We start from the raw sequence: 22,284 nt of genomic DNA on the forward strand, positions 1-22,284 counted from the left end.
TGCTACGCACCACGTGTACAAAGTAGCAAGTTGGTGCTGATTTGGCTTACAGCTGCTAACTAGCTGAATTGAGTTAAGTATACTTATACAAAGTTTTTATACTTTCACTTGACAAAGTTGTGTATATATATATATACACACAAAGTTTTTATACTTTCACTTGACAAAGTTACAAGCAGAAAAATTATTCCTCATTCATACGAGTGATATGCTGGCTTTCAAGAGACTTATTTCCTTCTTGAAATAAAGCAAGTATCTTCTTTTTATTTTAGATACAACGCTCCCTTCAAGACACAGATTCAGAAATGGGTGCACTATCTTTCCAACACAACAGATATCATTGAGAACTGGATGACTGTGCAGAACTTGTGGATTTATTTAGAAGCTGTTTTTGGTGGTGGTGACATAGCAAAGCAGCTTCCTAAGGTTTTCAGACATGTCTTTTTTCAGTTTGGTTTTCTACATTTTAAGAATAAAACTTAACTGTGATGTCATAGTTGATGCAGTAACATAAACGTGGTTTGTTTTTTTTTAGTACTTAACAAAACTAGTCTTGCTAAGAAATTAGGTAAACAATGCCAACAAAAGTATTCTGTAGAATAATAACATTGTGTGAGCTAGTTGATATTTTTATTTCTAGATTGTAAAATTGTTAACCAATGTGTGTTTATGTGTTGTGCCTAGCCTACCTACCACTATCCTAGTAGTACCTAGGAATCCTTATCTTAAACTTTCCTACATAGCTTTTCAATTAAAAATTAACTTTAGTTTTTTGAAAAAAATCTTCGAATTTGAAGCATACAGTTCAAGCATAATGAGTTTTCTCTACTTTCAGTCATTCTTAGTAGGCTTGACAGTAGAGTATAAAATAAGCTGTATTGTGTAAGCAGAAAGATCTGTGTTTTTCTAAACTGAAAAACCTTTTAGAAGTTTGACACGGGATTACTAGTGAGAAGATCATTGCAGATTGCCAATTCTGCAAGCAGGTGCCTTTTCCCTCTTCTGTCTTCCTTCCTCCATCTCTTCCCTTCCACATTCATTGTCATGTTTCAACAGGAAGCAAAGCGTTTCTCTAACATTGATAAATCCTGGGTGAGGATCATGACCCGAGCTCATGAAACACCTAACGTTGTTCAGTGCTGCATTGGAGATGAAATCATGGGGCAGTTACTACCACATTTACTAGAACAGCTTGAAATCTGTCAGAAGTCACTCACAGGGTAAGATTACTACAAGACTACAGTCCTGGCACATGGTTATGAATTATGTTATTAGGGACAGACCAATTAGTTGAGTACTATCCCATGGGCTTTGGAGAAAGATCATGCTCTTATTTTACTACGAATTCAGTTGAACTGAACAAACAAGTTACCAGGATAAAACACCTCCAAAGAAATTTTTAGCAACTCCCTGATAAGTGTTTGATACGAGACTAAGCTGTCACCCACTGTCTATGTTGAAATCAAAGCTTGTTTCAGCCTGGTTTAAATCCAGAAGGCAGTCTAGGTCTGTATGTCCTACTCAGACCTTTCATGAATCTGGGAGAAATTCAGCATGAGACCTAAACAGCAAGTAACAGACTTAATGTAAAAGCGTTTTATTTTGGTTTGATTTCTTTCCTTTTTACAAGTGCTTACATTATAGCAAATAATAAAAGCTTTCCTTGCAATTATTTCTGATGCTAAAAGAGTAGCTTTAAAGTATGTGGTTAACACGAAGGTAATATGTTGTTGCATTGCCACTGCTAAAAATTGCAATGATACATTGTGAGAAATGCCACTTATAAAGAGGAAAGGATGTATAAATTAACCTGTTCACTTACCACTACATCCCACCCCCCCTCCCCCCACTTTTTAAAAAAATGCAGGTACCTGGAGAAAAAGCGCTTCTTATTTCCACGATTCTTCTTTGTGTCGGATCCTGCCCTTTTAGAAATTCTTGGCCAGGCATCAGACTGTCACAATATACAGGCACATCTGCTGAATGTCTTTGACAATATTAAAACTGTCAGGTTTCATGAAAAGGTATGTACTGCTCGCACCTAAGTGTTACATTCTTACAAATTCACAATGTGTGATACTTCTTAAATAAGAAAGCTATCTGGGTGCATAGGGCATTCAACTGTTTTACCAGGCTCAAACTATTTGATGATGCATAGACTTTTTTCGTTTAAGATTTAGTTTCATCCTCATTTATGTAGTAGGAAAACTCTATGTAGCATAGCAAAACAAACAAAAAATTGCACCAGTGCTTAGGTTTCAGGAAAAAACATCCGGGTACTGAACTGTCTTCTGTGGCTTAATATAGGCTAGCATCCTCTCAGATAAGCTTCTGATTCTTTATGAGCATATTTGTATCTTTAGATTGCCTGTATTTGCACTTTCTCATTCATTTTCTGATTGCAAGAGAAAAAGTATCTAGTTTCTTACCTGTTTCTGAGTTATCCTTAATATGCTTTCCAACATACCATTTGAAAAACAATATTTTTATACCTTTCACAAGAAAAGATAGTAACCAAAAACATCTTTTTTCTTGTGTATGTATACATTTTCTTAAAAATTCACTACATCCCCATGCGTTTGAAATTCCTTTGATTGACCATGTTCCTTAACTTTTGTGTTTCCATTATTTTTGACTGTAAGGCTGTAAATTTTGTTAGGATATTAAACCACCAATAATGGGAGAAGGTTTCCTTTGTTGTGTCTGGGAAGTGGCTGTTGTCATTGAAATTCAGGAACTGTCAATGTATTAGTGTTTGTCTCCTTTTTCAGATGATGATGTTTTGTTTAAAGCCTTTTTGCACACCGGAAGTAATGATTTAATCATTTTTACATTTCACTTAACAGTTTGGTATAATTTATTAGTTACCTAAATAAGTTTAATGGAGTGATGGCAGTAAAATCAGACTGTTATGTTAGAGATCACAATGAAACTCTAAATGTAAAATGTTCTTGCTTTGCTTTTATTAGATATATGATCGTATATTGTCGATTAGTTCACGAGAAGGTGAGACTGTAGAGCTGACTAGACCTGTAACGGCTGAAGGTAACGTGGAGGTTTGGCTCAATACTCTGTTGAAGGAATCCCAGCTGTCACTGCATCATGTTATTCGCCAGGCAGCTGCGCACATCCAGGAAACTAGTTTCCAGCTGACTGAATTTCTTTCTACTTACCCAGCTCAGGTAATATCATTGTTAGATCAGTGAAGAATTATTCACAGGTATGTAGCACATTGATGTTTTTTGATTGTCTTTGCAATCAAAATTGCAGCCACTGTTACAAATGCAAACTGACATTTAAATTTATCTTAATCACCTCAGTCTTTTACTTTACACTTTATGTATCTGAAACCAAAAGAAGAAAACTTACCTGATGGTCTTGTTCAAAAATAATGCTGAATGAAATAAGTTAATGCAATGGAGTTAACGCTATTTCTTTACAAGCTTAATACCTGACTGCTGAAGGAAAAGTAGTAAAATTATGTGTTTGTTTACATATTCAGGAAAACACTATAAATTGCTAAAGATTTGGAGCTGAGGGTAATGCCAAGGCAAAATTATTTTCTTAGCAGAAACTTCTTCACTTGTGATCAGGAATGTTGTTAGAGAGGGAATGAAGGCTTTGTGACTTAATAAAAAAAATTTTAAATTGAAGCATTAGTTATTCATGGATTAGTTATTAATTATATTTATAAAGTATATTAATTGTATATAGTATTCATATATAGATGCTATAAATTATGTTTAATAGTTGTATCAACAGTGCACTGTGGGCAGCATCTACAAAACTAAAGTGTTAACTTTATGAACAGAGTTGGGACACAAAACAAATGCATAGGTTGAATGACATCTATATTGATGCATGAAAAAATAACCTTATACAAATAGTCACAAAAACATTTTTTTTAGTTTGTCTGTGTCTGTGAATGTACATTTTATATGAAAGAGAAAGGATTATGAAGCATATATGTTTCCTAAGGTTGGGTTGTTGGGGATCCAAATGATTTGGACAAGAGACTCAGAAGAAGCTTTGACTAATGCCAGATGTGATAAAAAAATTATGCGAAAGACGAACCAGTTTTTCCTGGATCTTCTAAATATGTTGATAGATACAACAACAAAAGACCTTAGTCCATTTGAGCGCGTTAAATATGAGACATTGATCACTATTCATGTGCATCAAAGGGACATTTTTGATGGTCTGGTGAGTACTGAAAAATACAACGAGTTATGAGTTACTTTCCATGCAAAACAATGTAAAAAGACAAGAAGCAAATATTACTATACCTATGAACTCCTGTGTCTTAAGCTAAACATTTAATTTCAGGACTGTAATGATTATGTGACCTGAAGTAGTATAAAGGTGCTGATGTTCCTTCAATCCATAGCTTAGTTTCCCTTTAAAGTAATTCAGTTCCACCCCCCCACCCCCCCAAGCAATAGCAGTAGCAGAATTTTATAATGCTTTATGTTGGCCCACTTAAGTTAAATGACTCTCTGTTGCATGGTCAGTTAGGGACTTCTTTTTCCTCATGCATTGTGTTGCAAGTAATTGTCCTTTCTCTGGACTATGTTGTGAATTTCAAGGAGTAAATAGAATGAATGTAGAGTTATAATACAGGAAAAAGTTTGAAGTTGGTTGAAGCTGCAATCCCCTCTGTTCTAGTTTCAGTAGCATACCTAATTATTACTTAGGGATTTATTTATTCACATCTTCTTATGCTGTCACAGGATACTAAAATTAGGAAAGTGAAAGAATTTACTGCTTAACTCAAGTATAAAAGCTAGCATACCCCTTTACCTATAGGAAGCTCTGGACCTGACTCTGAAATTAAGCTGTATGAGAAAAGAATTACTGAGGTTTAACCCATTGCTGATAGGCAGACACCTGTCTTTTAATTGTAGAACTAGTTGTTTCTAGTTATAATCATCTTATGCAACATATAATTTTTAGATACAACCTACAGAGCATCTTTTAAAATTCTGTTTTAATATTCAGTTGGTCAACTTTGAATTACTCCCAGCTCTGTTGAATTTCCTTACTAATAACTGCACTATGACATTGTCTTGATATACCTTTTTTTTCCAATTTGCATGTGGTTCCATACAATTCTCATGGCTTTTTCTAATATCAAGTATCATGTTATGTGCTTCCTAGTCATATGTAAAAATGAAATGGTAGAGATAAGTAAAAGAAATGCCAGGTTTAATGTTAACTAAGCCTAATGTCTCTTGTTTGAGACTTGTGAATTGTTCATTTGTATTTAGAATTTTGACACACTTGTCTAAAGCCTAAAGCCCCTTTGCCTTAGTGTGGATATCAGGGACAGGAATAACATGTTAGCAATTTTATGGTAAAAATCAAGATAGGATCTCCACTATTCTTGTGTTACTAGCTCTTCTTTATGCCTTTCATTGTGATTACAGTGATGCCTTTGCAGTACTACTTAGATGAGGGAATATAAATGTGAAAGTAAGTGTTAACCATTAATATTATAGCCTTTTTCCCCCCTTTTTTCTTAGTGCCGTATGCATATCAAGAGCCCGACGGACTTTGAGTGGCTGAAACAGTGTAGATTTTACTTTAATGAAGACTTTGATAAAATGATGATTAAGATCACTGATGTGGGTTTCACATACCAGAATGAATTCTTGGGCTGTACTGACAGGCTTGTCATAACGCCTCTTACAGACAGGTGAAAAAGACTGATTTTATTCCTTTATTCTTTAGTCATTCTTATTGGATACAAAATAGATCTCTGCAGAGTTTATCCTTCATAGTGTTAGTGAAGTCAATAATTTTACATGGAATGCGTGAATAGTTTTGTTTCTGGGCCTTATAATATGAATAATTTCCAGCTTAATTTCTGCCACATACTTGTGTGATCTTCACATATATGATGTATGGGACTCTGATTCTCATGTATGTGATGCTAGTATACCTCAGGATGAGGTATATCCAACAGATGCAATATACAGAGAGAGATACAGGACAAAAGTAAGTGTTTACAGATGAGCTAATGAAAAGAGCTAAGAAAGATCAGACAGGAAAAACAGTTTTATTAAACTGGAATAGATTGGAGACCTTGGGTCTAGAAGGATATTAAAAGAATTGGAATCCTATTAACAGAGCGGTCTACTTACCTAACTGGAATAACAAAAGAATGCTGTATAAGCTTTCTTATTGGCAAAATAAGGGCATTGGATTTTTTTTTTCCCTAAGTATTCCATACAGCAAATTCTAGAGCTTATCTTTCAATATAATTGTTAGCTGGTGTTCTACTGCATTACACATAGAAGTTTCATTAATGAAATGCACTTTATGATCAAATTTTTAAGGTGGATGAGAAAGGAAAGGTTTGCTGTCTTTTGTTATTTTACTCAACAGAATAATGTAGTTCAGAACTGCTTCAGTTAAAGTAATTCAAGAACTAAGCTAGCCAAAGTAGATTAGGCAGCATCTCTGAATCTGCTTTCTTTCCTTCTCGTAATCTTTCAGGTTGATTATTGAGGATTATCTGTTCTTCCGCTTTATGTATGAGGAGATGAACCTTAATATTACCTGTATCAGAGGCCGAGTGAAGTCTTCTTACTGATTTAGGTTGTTATTAGAGGCATGTCTTCTCAGCAGTTTCCCTGTCTCCTTATATCAGACTTCCCTCATGTAACACTTTTTAGTAAGTTTCTCTGGCACTATACAGAAGACTGTGCACTACAGCCAATTAAGTGATGACAGCCTTTTGCCTTTTAGATGTTACATTACTTTGGCTCAAGCTTTAGGCATGAGCATGGGTGGAGCACCTGTGGGACCTGCAGGAACTGGAAAAACTGAAACCATCAAAGACATGGGACGGTGCCTAGGAAAATACGTAGTGGTCTTCAACTGTTCAGACCAGATGGATTTTCGAGGACTTGGGAGGATCTTCAAAGGTAATATGTGAATTAAAGGTAAGATATTGGCCCAAAGGGTTACCTGTATCCTGACGTACATTAAGCACTGTATAACTGGTCAAAAGAAGTAATTGTCCCACTATACTCAGCACTGGAGTGGCTTCACCTCAAGTATTGTGTGCAGATTTGGCATCAACAATGTAAGAAGTATATTAAAATATTAGAATGTGTCCAAAGGAGAGCAACAAAGATGGTGAAAGGACTAGAGGGCATGACTTATGAGGAACAGCTGAATATACTCTGTTTGTTCAGCTTAGAGAAAAGGAGACTGAGGGGTGCCCTCATTGCTGTCTACAGCTTCCTCATGAAGGGCAGCAGAGAAGGGAGCTGATGATCTCTTCTCTCTGAAATCTGGTGATAGGATGTGAGGGAATTGCTTAAAGTTGCATCAGGCGAAGTTACGATTTGATGTTAGGAAAATGTTCTTCACTGAGAGCGTGATCAAGCACTGGAACAAGCTCCCCAAGGAAGTAGGCAGGGCCCCAAGCCTGTTGGTGTTCAAGTAGCGTTTGGACAACACTCTTAGATGTATAGTTTAACTTTTAGGTAGCCCTGTGTGGAGTCAAGAGTTGGACTTGATCGTCCTGAGTGTTTAACAACTCAGGATTTTCTGTGGTTATATAATTCTATGAACTATGTGAAAATTACAAAAGCTAAGAGAACATCTTTATAAAACATAATTGGCAGGTGCTTTTCAGTCTTTGAATAAATTCAAGTAATAAAATATTGCAACATTGTCCCCAAGAAATAGAAATGTCTGAAAACGTAAGACAGTTTATGAAGGGATACATAAAGACACTTAAAATCATCAAGGAGGACTGCCAGTACAAAAAGAAAAAACTGACATTTATTGCAGAACTAGTGGAATGTGTCAGATTTGGATTTCTGTATTTTGTTTCCTTCAGAGTTCTTATTATTGAAGGGAGTGCATGAATAGCACTATATATGTTAAAAACAATTGGCACAGCTCAGTGAAGTTAGATAAAGGTGACATATTTTTTTTTTAGGCACCTGAAATTGATACCTGTCGGTCAGGGCAGATACTGAGTTAGAAATCAAGTGGCAGTCCTTGACTGTTGTATTGTTGCAAGTAACTGTGTTGATGGTGGGGTTTTTTTGTTTTGTTTTCCCCAAAACTTCTGAGGAAGAATGCAGTTCTGGCACAGACTGACCCGTAACTTCTTTCCAGGTGAAAGGAACGTTATTGTTCATTTTAATCTGTGCAATAAGCTATTGACAACCCATCATATTTTCATAGACTTATTGTGGGCATTTTTTTTTTTTGGAGGGTAAAGAGGAACAGGAAAATACTCAAGATACTTAGAGAAGGAGCAGAAATTGAAGGATGTAGTATCCTAGATAAGCTTGAGGACTCTTGAAACTGTGAATTCTTGCTTGAAAAAGAATTGAACTCTTCTCCTCGTCCCTTTCCCAACCCTGAACAATAAACTTATTTTTATTTCTGAGGTAGACTAACATGAATTTTGTCTTATGAACTGCACAAAAAAGGGGTTAACAGTTAACAACAGAATGGTCAGATACTTAGTTGCTTTTCTCTTGGAAGGTCTTGCTCAGTCTGGCTCCTGGGGTTGCTTTGATGAATTCAATCGTATCGATTTACCAGTACTATCAGTAGCTGCACAGCAAATTGCAATTGTGTTGACATGTAAGAAGGAACGTAAAAAAACCTTTATTTTTACTGATGGAGATAATGTGGAAATGAATCCAGAATTTGGCATCTTTCTTACTATGGTAGGTATTTGGTAGATTTCTAATATGCCAGTGGTGATTGTACAGTAATTGCTTCTGACTTGGTGTGTTAAATGTGCTTGCTAACTCTTATGTCAATTGGCTCTTAGTTGTCGCTGACAGTTTGAGAAGATAGAGCGTTACTGCAAAGACAGTTTACAGGGTCTTGTTTTAGTGACATCAAAAACATGCAATTAAGAAATGCAGCCAGCACTGTAAATACAAGTTATCATCTCAATGTCAGATTACTTCTGCATGCTACATCCTGGTTCCCAAAGTATGCTTTTTTGCTACAAGTAGAGAAAAATGGCTGTAGAGATATAGGTAGAAGTAGCCAGTAAAAACAGGACAAATACAGTTCTGAAGTGTTTAGGTGGAACATTTTTCATACCTTATAGATGCAAGAGAGGCTAAAATGCTGTACAAACATGGCTGGGAAATGTGGATATTGATTCATTTTTACATGTGTTTTAAAGCCAAAAACCTATTTTGGTCAAATGATGCTCCTTTGCTGATTCTGTTTGTGCAAGGTGCAGTCAACTTCAAAACTGATTCTTTTCTCCAGAATCCAGGATATGCTGGACGGCAAGAACTCCCTGAAAATTTGAAGATCAACTTCCGTTCAGTGGCTATGATGGTTCCTGATCGTCAAATCATAATTCGTGTTAAATTAGCTAGTTGTGGTTTCATTGCCAATGTTGTATTGGCAAGGAAATTCTTTACACTGTACAAGCTCTGTGAAGAACAACTGTCAAAGCAGGTGATTATTTTCATAGGAGAAAAATTATCTTAGGGAAAAACTATATCTGGCATCACAAATTATTAGTATCTGTGTGAAGAAAATGGAAAAGTTCATGTTCACTAAGTAAGCTAGATGACACTTGCAGTTTAGTAGTGCAACCCTCTGCTGTCCTGGAGAATTAACTCCTTCTACAGTTATCTGTACAAGAATGTGACTGTCATTCAGAACATCGCTTATTATTAACATTTAGGGTTAATGAATGGTGATAACTGGGGCAAATAAAGGGCTTATATATTAGTTGGTCTTATAGAGGAGATTGAGAGGCATTTGGCTTGCTGCCGGTACTTTTTTAGATGTTTCTCAAATAAACTCAGTTTCCAAGGTCCACAGAGAATACAAAATAATACTGCCAGTTTATTTCTTAATAGTGCTTGGGAACCTTATCACAGTTCAAAGACTTGTGATTACATTTCTTTTTTCTGTCACGCCTTACAGTTTAGTAGATGGTAGCAGAGGTGGGGAAGGAAGTTGCTCATAGTCATGCAGCCAAAGACTCGTTGCTGAACGTTAGGAAGCATTTGTGCCACATGTACCACTTCTCATACATATTCATACCTTAAATGATAAATAAGAATTGCTTCACCCCTGTTAACTTCGGGAAAAATTTCCCCAAACTTTGCATATCTTCTAGGTGCATTATGATTTTGGCTTGCGAAATATATTGTCAGTACTACGTACATTAGGAGCAGCAAAAAGAGCAAATCCGACAGATACCGAGTCTACCATTGTCATGCGTGTACTGAGAGACATGAACCTGTCTAAACTAGTAAGTTCTGAGGGCCTGGTAAATTAATTAAACTGCATTTAGGAGCTCTGTGGGGTTTTTTGGAAATACAATTTAAATCTGTTAAGGTGGTCACTAGAAGACTGGGTGTGGCCTTTACACTGAAGCTACCTTGGGAATGTTCCATTCTCTGGATGGTCTTGGGTACTGGTTTTAGCTGGGATAGAGTTAATTTTGTTCATAGTACCTTGTATGGTAGGGGCTGGTGAAGGCGTGTGTGAGGAGTTGTGTGGTGCTTGGCTGCCTGCCTGGGTTGAAACACACCTTGAATTTTTCAGAATTTTTTTTTACATATTTGCCCTGCTACCTATAGAAATAAGTGACCAAATAGAAGTCTGTATAGCAGCCTCTTTGACCTAAAGTATTTAGTCACTCTTTTGAAATAATCTGTTATTCATAGTAATGAGTACTAACTCATCTGTCTTAAATAGCTAAAAAACCCTGTTCTGTTACTGTGATATTTCATCTCCTTCATTATCTTTTTTCTGCACTTTAGACTAATTTACTATTTGTGTAAATGTTATTGCTAAAATTTACTTTAATAAATTCAATCCATATGTTAGTAGTTTATTTTCAATAGTTTTTGATAATTTGAAGCACCACATGATCTCCTGTTGTGTCCTGCTAAAGTGTTTAGCACCTAGAGGGTTACCATGGATGATTTCCGATGTTTTCAAATATTTCTTTAGCTCTGCAAGAGTTAGGGATTTTTTCTTAAGATGCTAGAATAAATAAAATAGGTTTTAATTTGTGGTTTTTTCCTCCTGATTTTCACTAGATTGATGAAGATGAACCTTTATTCCTGAGTCTAATTGAAGATCTATTTCCAGATATCCATCTTGATAAAGTAGGCTGTCCTGAACTGGAAGCTGCCATTGACAAACAGGTGATGTTTCTCTTGATCTGTGCTGCTGTGGCATAACTGTTATGATGTGACATCTAAGAAAATTATTGGTGTTGAATCTACCCAGCTGGCAATAACAGGTTTTACTATTTAGAGGAAGAGTAAGCTTTTCCATAAATCTTTACCATTGACGTATTACTATTAACCTTATTATTTAAGGATGCCAGTTAATTGTGATTGTGGTGTCCCATAGTTTTCTTGTAAATAGTATGTGGTGACCAATTTGAAAAATGTATGTATATACACTAGCCTTATATGACCCAGCATTTAATATTCATATAAAGTCTAATGAGTGGAGCATGAGCTTGAGAAAAGATTTACCTAGAATGACATTTCCTCTGTTTCATCTCCCATTAGATCTTTTGGAACATTTCAATAGGGCCAACCTAAGAATATCAGTGGGATATAGAAGGCTAATGAAGTATGTACACTTAAATCATCACCTTTATTGAACTTTTCTCCAGAATTTCAGTAATTCCTCAGATAATTATCTGATAGTTAAACAGAGATATAAAAAACTCACAAATCATCAAAAAACCCCAAAATGAGAAAACTGAAAACCAGAAGTGCAGTTCTCAAGGATCTTAGTACATGACTTTTCATTTATTTATATTTAATCTGATTGGTTATAAGTAAGGAGATCTGCTTCTGGTTTTCCTAACAAGGAAGAGTTGAATCAGCAGCTAATGCATATATAACTGTTTTACTTTCTGTAATTTATGCAGTTGGCTTTAAAAAAGGGTTCACAAATTAAGCTTTTCTTAGGAGAAACTATGAAGAACTTGAATCTCATGCTTTAATTTGTCATTTCCTACTAAGTTAAAAAGAGGTCTTCATAACGTGTTCTTCATAGCTCTACTGTTGGTGATCTGTGAAGCCAGTCACAGAAAGTGTCAACCATTTTAACAACCATTATCATTTGCTTCTAAGTAGGGTGTAATGTCAGCCTATACCGAAGCAGGCTTTGAAACTTGAAGAGCTTTAGGCACTGTGATGATCTTATGCAAAACAAAATTTATCAAAATTTCAGAACTTAGGGATCCCGTTGTGTCTTTTTGGTGCTAGGACAGTGTTTGGAAATTTTGCTAGCTTATTTAGGCATATTTTTCTCATATTGTTAGAACTTAAAATCTGGAGAAACTAGAAATAGTAGGCCATCCTGTTTGTCTTGTAAGTAAATTGAGGTTTTATTGAATGGATCTCTCTGCTGTGTTTTCAAAGCTATAGTGATTCAGTACAATGAAAACAGCTAGCTTAGATTCACAGAATCACAGAATGGTCAGGGTTGGAAGTGACCTCTGGAGATCATCTAGTACAACCCCCCTGGTAAAGCAGGTTCTCCTAGAGCAAGTTGCACAGAGTTGCATCCAGGCAGGTTTTGAGTCTCCACAGAAAGAGTCACCCTCAAGGTAAAGAAGTTCTTCTTCACATTCAGAAGTCAGTTTTTGTCCTTTGCCGCTTGTCCTGTCACTGGGTACTACTGAAAAGAGTCTGGGACCATCCTTTCAACACTCACTCTTAAGATATTTGTAGGCATCGATAAGATCCCCTCTCCATCTTCTCTTCTCCAGGCTAAACAGGCCCAGCTCTCTCAGCCATTCCTCGTAAGGGAGATGTTCCAGTCCCCTAATCACCTTTGTAGACCTCCGCTACAAAGACCCTCTCCAGTAGCTCCCTGTCTCTCTTGAACTGGGAGCCCAGCACTGGACACAGCACTCCAGATGCGGCCTCACCAGGGCAGAGCAGAGGGGCAGGATCACCTCCCTTGACCTGCTGGTCACGCTCCTTCTGATGCAGCCCAGGATCCCATTGGCCTTCTTAGCCACCAGGGCACACTGCTGGCTCATAGGCAAATTGCTGTCCACCAGCACTCCCTGGTCCTTCACCCCAGAGCTGCCTTCCAGCAGGTCAGCCCCAGCCTGTACTGGTACATGGGGTTGTTCCTCCTTAGGTGCAGGACCCTACACTTGCCTTTGTGGAGCTTCATTAGTTTCCTCTCTGCCAAACTCTCCAGCCTGCCCAGGTCTGGCTGAATGACAGAGCAGCCTTCTGGTGTGTCATCAGACACACATCATCAGACTTGCGGAGGGTACGCTCTGTCCCTTCACCCAAGTCATTGCTGAATAAGTTGAACAGGACTGGATCCAGTACTGACCCCTGGGGAACCCTGCTAGCTACAAGCCTCCTTCTACACTCTGCTCCATTGTTCACAACTCTCTGAGCTCTGCCAGGTTAGGACAGAATCAAGTTTAAGAGGACTATTTGTGTTAGGGAAGGGAGGCAGGAGTTCTTGGAAAAATACCATAATGAAGAAATTGTTACTTGAATTAAAGTGGTTTTCTATGTTTACATGTTGTGGTGGGTTGACCCCAGCTGGCAGCTAAGCCAGCCCCCAGTCACTTATTCACTTTCCCCCAGTGTGCTGTGGGAGAGATTCAGAAGGGGAAAAGAGAGGGGAAAAAGCTCATGGGTCTAGATCAAGACAGTTTAATAAATGAAGAAAAAAAAAGAAAAAGAAACAAGTGATGCAAAAGCAGTTGCTCACCACCAGCAGACTGGTGCCCACCAGTCTCTGAGCAATGGCTACTTTGGAGAAACATCTCCCCAATTTTATTGCTGAGAACGATGTTGTCACCACACGGGGGGCTGATGACCTTTAAGCCTAGATGACCTTTAAAGCTCCCTTCCGGCCCAAGCTATTCTATGATTCTATGGTATGGAGTATTCCTTGGGTCAGTCAGCCAGCTGTCCCACCTGTATTCCTTCCCAATCTCTTACCCACCCCTGGCCTACTTGCTGACAGGGTGGTGTGAGAAAGAGAGAAGGCCTTGATGCTGTGTGAGCACAGTGCAGCAAAAATCAAGACTTTTGTGTTATCAACACTTGTGATCACAAATCACATGACACCATATGGACTACTGTGAAGAAAATTAACTCCATTCCAACAAGATCCAGTACATACGTACAACTGTTAACAGAAGATCTTTTGAGGACATGTCAAGCCTGCTTGTGAACATGCTTCTTTTTCAAAAAGGGAAATGCCTAGTCTACAAGATTATTATAGAATCCATGAGTGTTAGAAATTAAGACAAGTCTCCACTGATGACATTGGATTAAAGTGAAGAAATAGCTAACATGACCATCTTGTTTTATGTGAAGAAAGAAATCAGTTCAGATATGCTCTGTGCACACAGATATGTGCATTATTGGATTCTGGATATATTACTGTATGTATGTGGTCTCTGGAAACAAGTCAGAAAGCTATATTCTATACTGGAAAGAAAGACAGATTGGCTGGTTTTGTGTCAACTACGAGAGCTGTTAAGATCTAAATGATAACAGAATTTTACCATGTATCCATGAACATGGTGCATCTGATGTCTTTGTTGCGCTTTGCAAACTCCATTACTTCAACAGTGGTGTTCATGGCAATGAGGAGTTGTTGGCAACATATACTTCATGATTGCTGTTGATGGATTCATCTTGTGCTGCCTTCTGTTCTTGGCTTCCTAGCAGAGCAAGACAAATAAATTGAACTGACATGAACTTCAATATGCAAGTAAAATAGCAAGTAGTTGTGACAGTTCCATGGTTCTAACTGACTGACAGTAATTGTGAAAGCCGAGTTTTATCTTATCAGTAAAAAGTTAGTCCTCTTTTTACTGACAATACTTTCTGACATTTTTTGTGGAACATACTTTAAAAACAGAAATGATACTTGAATGAAGATAAAATTATTATTTTGAGGGCTTCACTTTTATAACATGGTCTTGAGTTTTTAGATTTTTATTTTTTTTTTACTGTCAAAAACATACAGTGTGCTATGAATCCTTAAGAAATAGTTCTAGCTTTTCTCTACTGGCTAAAAACTTTCTTGTTCACTTCCAGCTGAGTCACTTTCACAAACAACAGCAATACCATTACAGTGAGATAATTTCTTTAAGCTTGAAACTAGTAAAAAGTAGTAAACATGCATATGATATTTGATACTAAAACATCATGTCTTGTCTTGTTTTAGAAGGATGTTATTAGGAAGTTACTCAAAAGACTGTATACAGAGAAATATTTAACAAAATGTTTTACAGGAAAACTTTTGTGCTATTGCAAGCATTTAGAAACACAAGTCTTTGTAATAAAAAGGCAACTGTTCTGAGAGGCAAGTGAAAATGCTGTGAGGCTGTGAAAGACATTGCTAGCAAGAGTGTTTCTAAAATTATTGGCTTTTCCTTAAAATTATTTTTTAACCATAAGATCTTATGGTTATCTTTTTTCTTCTGAATACATATTTAAATATCAAATATCCCTTCTCTTTCCAGTGTTTTATATACAGAAAACCTTGACAAATAGTCTCCTGATGATAGTTGTGTTTTTTTTAAAAAAAAAACATCAAAATATCTTGTACACTAAAATAACAGTAATTTGGTTTTCCATCACGGGTCTATAGGTGGAGGAAGCTGGACTTGTTTGTCATCCTCCTTGGAAACTGAAAATTATCCAACTTTTTGAAACCCAGAGAGTAAGGCATGGATTGATGACACTAGGACCTAGTGGTGCAGGAAAAACTGTTTGCATTCACACTTTAATGAAAGCCATGACAGGTATGTGAGTATTTTTATTGTAAACTGTTGTTAAACTATTATATTATAAACTTTAAACCACATTGTTTCTTCAGAGAAAGCCTCAGTTACTTCACTATGATAATATATTACTAGAAGAATCAGTTTATGTGTTGTGATACTAATTAGTATGGTAGTATATTAAAAGCTTAAAAATGATTGACAAAGTCAAATAATACCTGTCTTATTGCTATATTTTGATACTTATATCAGAAGTCCTTATTCTAGAAAGGCTGAGAAAGGGGTACTGTCTGGGTAGACAGCTCAGACAAGTGATTAAAGCATCTCCCACATATCATTGAGATAACGATGAAACCTTCCTCTAATCATAAGTGTTTAGTCCTTTTTGAACAAAATTCACAAGACAGGGTCTTGCAGTATAAAATAGCTGCTTCTATAATTTGTTGCTCCTAGGAGATAGCGCCTCGTTTAGGCAGTGACAAAGTCTTCAAGGGTATTAATTTTGTGCCGTGGCTGGAGCCTTGAGGAGTGTGTGTTTTTGTCCCTGGTACTTCTAGACGAAAATGTTAGTGGAAGAACTTCTGTTTGATCTTATTAAGCTAAAAGCTCATAGCTGTTGGAGAAAAAACATACCTTTTGAGGTAAACTTGTCACAGGCTTCAGTAGGCTGCTTATACAATTTTCCAGAAATAAATAGTTTCTGTAATAAATAGTTCAAGCAGGCTCTCATCCCTGCAGTACCTTACTGTGCTTAAGAAACACTGTAAGCTCTACTTTGCAGTGTAAATGGCTGTTCCATTTAGGAAAAAAAAGTAGAAAGAACAGATAGTTGTGTTATACTATTTTCCTATATTTCTATAGCACTGAGATGTGTACTACTACTAAGATAAAGCTGCTGCAATACCAATTCCAAGCTGATCTTCTACATAACCTCATGAAAAGTGAAACTACATGGTTTGCCAGGCTTCTAAGTTACATGTTAATAAACTTTGATTATGAGTAAGATTTTAAGATAAGCCATTTTTTTAGCTCCTTCTTTCAACACCATATTACTGCCTCCTGATTAAGTTTTAATATTGGGTTTTCTAAAGATGTCTGGCATAGGAGTTTTTAAGCTGTTGTTAGTGAGGAAGACTTAAAGGTTATATGATCATTATATGGCTAGATAGAATTTAGCTGCCTAAGAGACTTCACAGGGATATACCAATATCATATACTTTGCCTATTCCAAGATGTATGCAAGTGCACAACAGGGGAAAAAAAGAACACAATCATGTGAAGCATCTGTCTGGTGTTTTGTCATTGGATTTAAAAAAAAAAGTGCATCCAAGGCTATAAAGCTCTGTTGTTTGATAAACCTTCAAAATACTAAACTAAACCTTGAATAAATTTCATCTTTCTGCTCTTCTGTTCCCAATTAATCTGTGAAACGTGAATTGTACTTTCAAAAGTTTCAGGACTTTCTTCTATTTTAGATTTTGTTGGTTCAAACTAACAAATACTGATGTATAGCAAAAGGTATGTTTTCCATGTAAATACCCAACTTTTTATAATGGTGAGAGCATATTAAAACATAAATTTGGGTGTAACAATTTTGAATTTGTCAGTTCTCTGACTGTTGAAAAGAAATACCAAAACTAACTGATGATCTGCCTTCATAGATTGTGGACAGCCACATCGTGAAATGAGAATGAATCCTAAAGCTATAACAGCTCCACAAATGTTTGGTTGTCTTGATGTGGCAACAAATGATTGGACAGATGGAATATTTTCAGCACTCTGGAGAAAAACGCTAAGAGCCAAAAAAGGTATAGTGAAAAAAAATTCCCTCCAAAACAAAAACAAGCTGCAGAACATCACTGCAAACAACATTAGCAGACTTTATTTTTTTTTTTACTTACAAGGAAACTTTGGCATATTGCTGCAAGAATTCTGTCTATTGTATAGTCTCTGTGCTAAATGCTTTGTGTTCAAACTGTGTAGTGTAGCAAATACTACTTCACTGAATTTGCTGATCCTTCTCTTTCAAATGATTGGCCCTTCTATGGAGGAAAAGTGGAAGGTAAGAGTCAGCTCCTCCAACACTACTACACTATAAAAAATTTTGGTGCTGTCAGGATTTCTACCTGGTCTCCAGCTGCTCTACTACAAGGGTGTGAATCATGCTTGTGTCATACATGTGAGTCCTGCACATACTTATAGTCCATCTCAAATGGCACTAAATTCTATTTAGGCAACCAATTTCTGCCTAAAATAATGCTGGCATATATTCTTAGACTGCTATATTAACTAAAAGAGAGGCCATGACAGTTCGATGCTAGATAGGTTCTTCCTTGTTTTCTCTGCTTATTATATGTGACCTTATCATTAGGCCTTAAGGACTAAAGGGAGAAAAAAAAAAAAAGAAAAAAAGGACTTTTTTTTTGGCAGTGCAGCAATTTTTTGACACTATCAATTTTCATACAAAAATTCTTAAGTGTTTAAGGTTACAGATGCTTTTAAAAAAGAAAATACTTTTGAATTTACCTTGGTTGATTTTGTTTCAAATCTAGAAATGTAGCACCCTTGTGAATGTAGCATAGCATTAACTGTTGTTTTTTGTATTTTTCTCCTCCACATGAAATACAAACTAGCACAGTCACATGACTTCCTCAGATTCACTGTTTGCAACACTTCTGTAATGTCACTTTGTGAAGTGAACTCTAGACCATCTCATGCCTGAGATACCTGCATTGTAGCTATGAAAAAACTCTAAATATAGAACTCTTTGCCCTAGAGGTGAGAAAGTTGCTCATCTGAAACCTTCTTGGCTCATAACTAGCAATGCACCAGGCCACCTAGGTGTAGATAGTAAGGACTCTGAAGGGAGATGAGAGTGGGACCATCTCTGACTAAAGGGCTATCTAGCAATGCACACAGCAGGGCTGGCTACTCCCAAAGGGATGGGAGCCAGAAGCTAAGGGGAGATCTCTTTGCAGCTAGGGCTTATTGCTCAGTACCCAAGGGACAGACCCAGACTCTCCTAGGAAACAGAGGCAGGCTTTAAAATAAATTTCTGTTACTAAATGGAAAGAGCTAGAAAGAACTTCAAAGGGAGCTGGATCAAGTTTACAAGCAGGAGAATGGACAAGAAGAATCTTCCCCTAATGGACCTCTTTTACTTGTGAAAGTGAGCATGCTATTTGAAAGAGTGATTTTTCAAGTGTTCCTTTCATTTAATCTCACTACATTTACATAAACTCTTTGGAAACAAATGAATGTGGTTTTAAATAGATCTATAGTTTCTATCTTCTTCATCTTGTTTTATGTAAGTTGAAATAAACCTGATTTATTACTATGTTGAAGATTAGATCCAAAAAGCTTTTTCAGACTATTAAGAACTGATGACTTATGCTGATCACACTTTATATACTGAGCAATGGATAATTATTATCAATAGCTGACAAAATGAAGTACTTCACTGAAATTGAGTGATGGAAATGGTAATTGTATTAAAAGCTGAGATTCTAGCTCTGTGAGTGTGTGTGTGATTTCAGAATTAGTTCAAAATTTGTTTGCGAAGAGAAGAAACTGTTCCTTAGGCATCTTTATATGTTATTTTGGATTATAGGTGACCACATCTGGATAGTTCTGGATGGTCCAGTTGATGCTATTTGGATTGAGAATCTTAATTCTGTCTTGGATGATAACAGAACTCTAACACTAGCAAATGGAGATCGAATACCTATGGCACCAAATTGCAAAATAGTCTTTGAACCTCATAATATTGATAATGCTTCTCCAGCAACAGTTTCAAGGAATGGGATGGTATTCATGAGTTCATCCGTTCTCACCTGGAGCCCTATCCTTGAGGTACTCTAGCTAAGTGATTGTATATGTATTGAAAGTTTTACTGGTTTCTAATTCAGCACTTTGCTGCTGTTACTTCAGGACCTGATTTTGTGATTTTTGCTATGGAATAGCTTTTACACTCTGAAAACTTATAAGACTGTATTTAATATATCAATGCTTCTGGTAATTTATACAATAGTGAATAATGTAATTTCCTCGGGAACATAGTCAATATATCACACTCTTAAAACCAGAGATATTTTACTTTGGGGCAAATTTGTAATTCAAGGTATTTTAAGCAATTGAAGAACAACTTGGTTGTCAAAATACTAACTACCTGGCAGCCCCTAGTACAGCTTAAGACCAAGGAGGAAGAAAGTGTAAACAGGATGATTTAGGAATCTAGAAATCCTAAAGAAAATATAATTTATCTTGATATTTCTTTACATTAATTGCAGTTGAGATTTAGAACCAGAAATAAAGTCAATGCAGCATCAATTTCTGTAATTTTAAAAATTATGTTCTTCCTTGGTTGTCTGTTAACATTTCTACAAGTAAAATGAAGAACCAAGCAATGGTTGCTTTCCCTCTGGCATGGAATTAATAATTTAGAAAAGCATAACATATTGTAAGTGTGTTTGGGGAAGAAGAAGAGTATATAACATATCCAAATTTCAAAGTGATTTATAAAGTGAGGTTTTTTTCTTGTTTATGTCATCGATGATCTTCCAAAAACCAGGAAAAAAAAAATCCTTATCTTGAGTGAGTGCTGGTAATGTTATAGTGAAGGATGCATTTAGAGACTTAAGCCTATTATGTTATTTTTTAATGTAGCAAATATCTTGGTAAAGATGAAATGTAAGAGTTCCCAAGAATCTACCTAATGTTCTGTAGTAATAGCTTTCAACAAAACTTTCAGTGTTTAATTCCAGTTTTCTGCCCTTTAAGAAAGCAATGGAGACAATAGCAGTAAGAAAAAGCTGATTTCTGATTTTTTTTTTTTATTCTTAAGCCCTATATTGCCTGTTGCTGCCTCTGGAGCCTTCTCCTGGGGTGTTGCCCAGGCCCACAGTACAGTCACTTGGGCCTTGTCCCTTACACCACCCCTGAAATATTGATATTTTCTGCAACTACCCTGGGGTACCCTATATCACTGCTAGGGACTAACATTGTGCAAAATAAATCAAACTTGTGTTCAGTACATAAGATGTTTGTTTGAAAATTTGTTGTATACCTTAAACAGCCATTGTGATTAAAAATATTTGAAAAGAACGGGTTTTGTGCTGTTGAAAATTTTGAAGTGCTTTTTTATTTCAGTGTCCCTGATTAATATCCAGTAGGAATTATGCATACTTGGGTAAAGTTTGACTTTCTGCTAGCCAAACCCTGCCCAACAGGCAGGGAATCTGAGCCTCCCCCAAAAAGAAATCAACTTTCCATGCTCACTGGACATTTAGAATTTGCTGACACTTGCATTGGGAATCAGATTTATTTTCTCACCATGCTTTTTAACAGGGATTTTTGAAAAGATGTTCCTTCCAAGAAGCTGAAATTCTACGTCAGCTGTATTCTTCATCATTCCCAGACTTATACCGTTTCACCATTCAGTCTCTGCAGTGCAAGACTGAGATGTTGGAAGCCTTTGTGATTATGCAGAGCATTAATATGCTGCAGGGCCTTATCCCACCTAAGGTACTGTCGGGTTTTTTTTAATATTTACTTAGTCTAATGGAGATAATGTAAAGTTATGAGGTTAAGTAGAGAGGAGATTCTTTGATGACTTGGAATATAAATGAAGATGCAGGTTGGTAAGGAATACTTTCTTTTTCTTTAGAAAATAATAGCTAGGATGTGCCCTTTTTCACATTTGGATTTGATGTTGGGTACTGACATGTAGCATGCATCAGACAGCAGTTTTCCTTCTGTTTTTTTTTGGGTGGATCATTATCACATTATAAACCAGAACTTAAACAGATCACATGCTGTAATGGTTGACTAAAAGTGATGTTTACAGGGTGCTTTTCTTTATTTTGTGGTCTACTTGATAGCGTTTCAGTCTATTAATTGACAAAGACACCAGTAAATATGACTGAAGGCTTTTAATCTGATGTTACTAATGATTATCAAGTAGAATTTTCCAGCTATTGAAAATAAAAACCTAACTTAATCCTTCAGGAGCAAGGAGGGGAATTGGCTCCAAAATACTTGGAAAGGCTGTACATCTTCTCCCTTATGTGGAGTGTAGGAGCATTACTAGAACTGGAAGACAGATGCAAAATGGAGCACTGGCTTCGAAACCATGCAACAATAAAACTTGATCTTCCCTGTATCCCAGAAGGCAGTGAAGATACCATGTTTGATTATTATGTGTCATCGGACGGTTAGTAACACAGCTGGGTGGTATGGGGTAAAACTTAAAAGTAATTTTAAAATGGTTTCTTTTGCAGAATTAATTCAGATATTTTTTGTAGCTTCCTAAGGAACACAAAAGAAGGGTTTTTTTACAGCTGTGCTTTACTTGTATAAGGCTTTTTCCCTGTTTCCTGTGAGAAATCAGAATGTGGATATATTGCTACAGAAAGCTGCCTGGACTTTGTGCCGATGAATTGTCAAGTGAACAAAAATAGACAAGCCTTGTCCTTGTCATAATTTATGTAGGAAAGAGTAAGCCTCTTAGATCCAACTTG

At 36.5% G+C, this 22,284-nt stretch overlaps 1 protein-coding gene across 1 annotated transcript in view; it reads left to right on the forward strand.

The window, feature by feature from the left end:
- The window catches only part of DNAH5 (dynein axonemal heavy chain 5), a 120,268-nt gene that overhangs the window by 45,044 nt on the left and 52,940 nt on the right, over positions 1 to 22,284 (forward strand). The window contains 16 exon segments of the mRNA XM_027784334.2: positions 273 to 426; positions 1,057 to 1,220; positions 1,868 to 2,024; positions 2,970 to 3,182; positions 3,979 to 4,203; positions 5,523 to 5,695; positions 6,751 to 6,929; positions 8,515 to 8,702; positions 9,265 to 9,459; positions 10,133 to 10,267; positions 11,064 to 11,171; positions 15,634 to 15,787; positions 17,428 to 17,574; positions 19,377 to 19,618; positions 21,113 to 21,289; positions 21,773 to 21,977. Coding sequence (XP_027640135.2) covers positions 273 to 426; positions 1,057 to 1,220; positions 1,868 to 2,024; positions 2,970 to 3,182; positions 3,979 to 4,203; positions 5,523 to 5,695; positions 6,751 to 6,929; positions 8,515 to 8,702; positions 9,265 to 9,459; positions 10,133 to 10,267; positions 11,064 to 11,171; positions 15,634 to 15,787; positions 17,428 to 17,574; positions 19,377 to 19,618; positions 21,113 to 21,289; positions 21,773 to 21,977 — 2,816 coding nt within the window.

The sequence above is a fragment of the Falco peregrinus genome, chromosome 3 (assembly GCF_023634155.1).
Source record: "Falco peregrinus isolate bFalPer1 chromosome 3, bFalPer1.pri, whole genome shotgun sequence".
NCBI classification, from domain to species: Eukaryota; Metazoa; Chordata; class Aves; order Falconiformes; family Falconidae; genus Falco; species Falco peregrinus.